At 39.2% G+C, this 4,841-nt stretch overlaps 1 protein-coding gene across 1 annotated transcript; it reads left to right on the forward strand.

The window, feature by feature from the left end:
* The first annotated feature begins 2,695 nt into the window (after positions 1-2,695).
* On the forward strand, positions 2,696-4,584 carry LOC118337922 (endonuclease domain-containing 1 protein-like). Its single transcript, XM_035675086.1, has 3 exons — positions 2,696-2,789; positions 3,331-3,678; positions 4,027-4,584. Exons 2-3 carry the CDS (start codon positions 3,340-3,342, stop codon positions 4,582-4,584), a joined length of 897 nt encoding a protein of 298 aa, XP_035530979.1. The 5' UTR covers positions 2,696-2,789; positions 3,331-3,339.
* The last annotated feature ends 257 nt before the right edge of the window (positions 4,585-4,841 follow it).

Raw genomic sequence — 4,841 nt, forward strand, 5'->3', positions numbered from 1 at the left:
TGATCATCTCTAGTTCAACAATTGAGATGGGCCTCAGTTTACTTATATTTCTGAGGTGGATAAAACAAGACATGGGTATCAAATGATGAGGATTTGTCATATATTACCCCAATTACTCTGCATGATCATAGGGGCAATAACCAGAGTTGGTGAGATATGAGTAAAACTGTGTGAGTGAGGGGTTATTTGCATGTTTGTAGATAACCTCTGGGATGAGGCACAAATTTAACACCAGACTTAATCCAGAGATCTGGAGAGAAAGGAGAGAGAGGAAAGCTCAAATGAACTATTTACAGAGAGAGTTTAGGTAAAAACTGTCTATAACTGGACTCAAGCAGTGAGCGCCCTCCTGCTCCTCCACACCACTACGACACACGATTTAAACTTTGAAGACAAACAGCTGCTTTAACTCTGATAAACAGCCTCGTCCCACATTAGAAAAGGACCACAGTTAAACAATGAAATAGCTAATAAAACAATGCCCGAATGTCAGGGAGAAGAAAACACTAAATCTGTCTGTATGTATGAGACGGTATGTATTGTGCTCCAAAAACTGCAGCTTCATGAGGCTAAAGTTCCAGTCTTATCAGGTCCAAATTTGAATTGGTCAAACTTTTAATGCTCTTTGTACATGCAGACTTGTACTCCCCTATCTAACTGTCATTCCACAGTTATGCAAAGTGTCTTTTAATGTCTTGAACTGGACTCAAGCAGTGAGCGCCCTCCTGCTCCTACCCCTCCACACCACACCTACAGAACGGTGTAGGTAGGTATTGACTGCCTGAGCAAGAGGAGAGGGAGAATAGACCCTGGCGCTTTAGGAAGAAAAGCCTTGGACTGCTCTATTGTATCGTATTAAAGCATCTGGGGGTCGGGACAAAAGCTTCACAGGGAGGTTGCAGGCCTTCTTGATTTTAAGGGGTTTAAGAAAACTTATGTCAGATTTTATTATTTTCTGTGAAAGAAAACTGGATGAAAGGTTAGATTATTAGTCAAGATCTAAACTTTGAAGACAAAAAGCTGTATTCACGGAGCTTTAACTCTGACAAACAGCCTTGTCCTGCATTAGAAGAAGACCACAGTTAAACAACCAAATAGCTAATCGAACAATGCCGAGTGAATGTCAAGGAGAAGAAAACACTAAATTTGTTTAAAAAGAAGTATTTATGATTGGTAAAAACACAATACAGACAGAGAATTGCATCAAAGGTTCCTGAACACATCAGGAAAACTAGTTTCTGTCGCAATATTCCTAGGAAATTCATCCAGAATTTACATAACTTCCAGCAGTCACTGTTTGGGTTCATTGTACAGTTTATCAGCCGTTCTCTACTGTGGTTGTTACACATTGACTACAATTTTAAATATCCATTAAATATGTCACATAGTCACGGGTCGTCAGTTTACTGGTAGATATTAAAAGTGTCCCTTGAGGAAAAATGTTGGGAACCGTTGGCGTAGATAACCTAAAAGACTCACTAGGTCTGAAAAAAAAGTGAAAAGTTGGATACCATCTGCAAATAAGTGGTATATGCTACGTTAAACCTGTAGGTGAGCAGGAGGATTTTGCATGAAATGTGGGCGTTGACTGCAGAGCCAGTGGAGGTGGATTAGGGTGGGGTGATGTGTACATACTGGAGTCTGTTTAAGGCTTTGCTGGGCAACCTGGAAAGAGGGGGGGGTTTGCACATTTAGAACATTTTTGATGACTTTTGACATTTAAAGTCACATTTATAGGCTGTATTTCCCCAAGATAGCAGATATTTTAATCATAGCTACAGATTATATGTCTATGTTCTAAACTGTTCACATATTCCAATTTCTCACCTGATCATCTGAGTTTGTTCCCGTCTGCATTGAGACTCAATATATAATAATTTGCTTTTATTAATAGTTTTATTTACTGCATATTCGCATCACAGCACATGAATGAAGCGGTGTAGGTAGGTATTGTCTCCCTGAACAAGAGAAAGAGGGAGAACAGACCGGCGGTGCTTTAGGCAGAAGAGCCTTGGACTGCTCTATCGTATCGTATTAAAGCATCTGGGGGTCGGGACAAAAGCTTCACAGGGAGGTTGTGAGGCCCTATTGATTTTAAGGGGTTTAAGAAAACTTATGTCAGATTTTTTATTAATTTATGTGAAAGAAAATTGGATTAAAGTTTATATTATTATTTAAGATCTAAACTTTGAAGACAAAAAGCTGTATTCTCTGAGTTTCAACTCTCTGATAAACAGCCTCGTCCTGCTTTAGAAGAGGACCACAGTTAAACAACCAAATAGCTAATCGAACAATGCTCGAGTGTCAGGGAGAAGAAAACACTAAATCTGTCTGTATGTATGAGACGGTACGTATTGTGCTCCAGCTTCATGAGGCTAAAGTTCCAGTCTTATCAGGTCCAAATTTGAATTGGTCAAACTTTTAATGCTCTTTGTACATGCAGACTTCTGCTCCCCTATCTAACTGTCAGTTTCAGGGTCCTATATTCATCAGGTTATGAACAGTATTTTCATTCCACAGTTATGCAAAGTGTCTTTTAGTGTCTTCAGTTTGGACTGAACTGAGGAACTGTGTGGAGTCTTTGTCTGGACACGTGTTAATTATGAGTAATCCATTACTTACTGTTAGCACATCCTTTCTTTCACTGCCATAAACTGCTGAATGTTCTGTATAAATTAGACTCCCTCCATGAGCTTGTTTCATAGCTGAGGAAGACCTTCTGGTTTCCACTGCTGGGTAAAGGCGAAGACGCTGTTTGGAAGACTTTTGGGAAGCCTTTACACCAGTTGGTAAGTTTTATCTTCCTTAATACTATTCCTATTACTACTATTACATACATTATATTTACTTTAGGCTTTTCCCCTCACATTTGACATTGAAAATTAAGTGAATACTCATTTGCTGAAGCATAGCTGTTATCTTCCATCCCCCTTCCTGGGACCCATAATGGAGCGATTGGTATTGTAGCATTTGTTTTCAATGTAAAGGCGAAGGGGATGTTACATTTTATTAAATAGACCCTCTTAAGTGAGACTTGACGACTAACCGACTAGTTGAAAAGTTTCCTGGGGTTTGTATTAATTTCTGACAAAATCCAATAAGAGCAAAATAGAGCTGCTAATGTAAAAAGCATATGCTCATAATGTATAAATGACACTAGCACCCTCAAAACTCACTCTTTTTTACAAGAGAAGACAAGACCAATGTTTTACTCTACATCTTCAGTCAAGAGGCAACTTAACTGAAGAAAATAAACTATATGTGTAACTGCAACCTAACTTAACTCTAATGATTGATTGTTTTTGTTTTCTCCTCTGATCAATGATACAGTGTTTGAAGATGGTGAAACTGAAGACAAGGTCTCTCTGGTTCCTCGCTGCCTTCCTCTCCCTGTCCACTGTTCCCACAGTGGCTGAGGTGGTAGAAGATTTGTCAAAGTGTAAAGGGTTTCTTCTTGAAGAATTTTCACCAGAGCTCCCAGACATCTTCAAGCCCAGAAAAAAAGAAATCCAGAACCAGAACCGATACAAACCCATTTGCCAGACTTACAATAATGAGAGAAGGTTTCTGACACTCTACGACACCAAGAACAAGATTCCAGTGTTTTCTGCTTACAAGTACAGAGGGGAAGGAGAAGGGGGAAGACCTGCAGGGGACCCTTGGATGATAGAGCCACAGGTGTGAATTAATGAACATACAGTAACATTGTATTTTGGGTAAAGTAATTTCCACTAGTACATCCTCAACTGCTACTACTGTTAACTACTAAAAATAATAATAATACATCTACGACTAGGAATAACAATCATACTCATCACCAGGATTGAGTCAAATTAAACTACAGTGTGTGTGTTCATGGTAATGAAGGAACATGTAACCCAGAGCAACAGTGTAGCTCACTGACAACAATGAAGCTCTACAGCACAGAGGAATAAGACTGACAATTAAACTGCATTTTTACTGTACATTTAATTTACTTTATGGATACTCTGTCTGCTTCATTAACTTTGTTTTTAATTCTTACAGCTTGAGAATTCAAAGGACAACAAGAACATGGCAGATGTAGAAGAAAACCAACCCTACTCAAAACAGGCCAGTACTGTTGATTATAATAATGCTAAAGGGTATAACAAGGGCCATTTATTTCCAAGTACTCATGCGTTCAATCAAGATGACAAAATATCCACCTTCACCCTGACCAACGTCGCTCCACAAATAACAGCATTCAACACTGGAAGCTGGAGCAATATGGAGAAGTGCATCAAATGTCTTATGGATCATAACTGCAACAACGAAGGCTTTGTGGTGGTGGGAGCAACACCCGGCCCTGAACAAAATAAAAACCTCAACAACAGGGTTAATATTCCCTCCATGCTCTGGTCCGCATTCTGCTGCTACAACCCCAAGATGAAGAAGTGGATATCGGCTGCACACTGGGGCAACAATGTGGATCAATCTGGAATGACGATCAGGTCTCTGGGAGAACTCAATCAACAACTGAAAGGCAAAGTGTTTCATGACCAGTGTCCTCTCATAAAGAATGAGGGAATAAATGCCTGCGGGAAAACCTGCAAATACAATTAACCACATCTGCTCCTTTATATCTAGTCCTCCATCTGCTAGCCCATTCACTTTTACTTCTACATCTGCCTCTCTCTTCACATCTGTCAGTACAAATGTTTCTTTGAGTTTCTCTCTGTATGAGTATCTAACTAACATATCTAAATATGATTAAGATTTTGTGTGAAATTGATCATCCGCTCACCTGCACGCATGGAAAACAATTTGTTGTTTTTTTAAGCTTCAATCTGAGCAAATTATTTCCATTTTACTGTACTATA

Source organism: Morone saxatilis, unplaced genomic scaffold, assembly GCF_004916995.1.
Source record: "Morone saxatilis isolate NCDOM2014 unplaced genomic scaffold, NCSU_SB_2.0 Contig4, whole genome shotgun sequence".
NCBI lineage: Eukaryota > Metazoa > Chordata > Actinopteri > Moronidae > Morone > Morone saxatilis.

Bases quoted from the DNA above. Each gene is read 5' to 3' on its own strand.
- LOC118337922 (XM_035675086.1), top strand. From the start codon at position 3,340: ATGGTGAAACTGAAGACAAGGTCTCTCTGGTTCCTCGCTGCCTTCCTC. The intron at 3,679-4,026 runs GTGTGAATTAAT...TAATTCTTACAG, and splicing joins CTTGGATGATAGAGCCACAG to CTTGAGAATTCAAAGGACAA.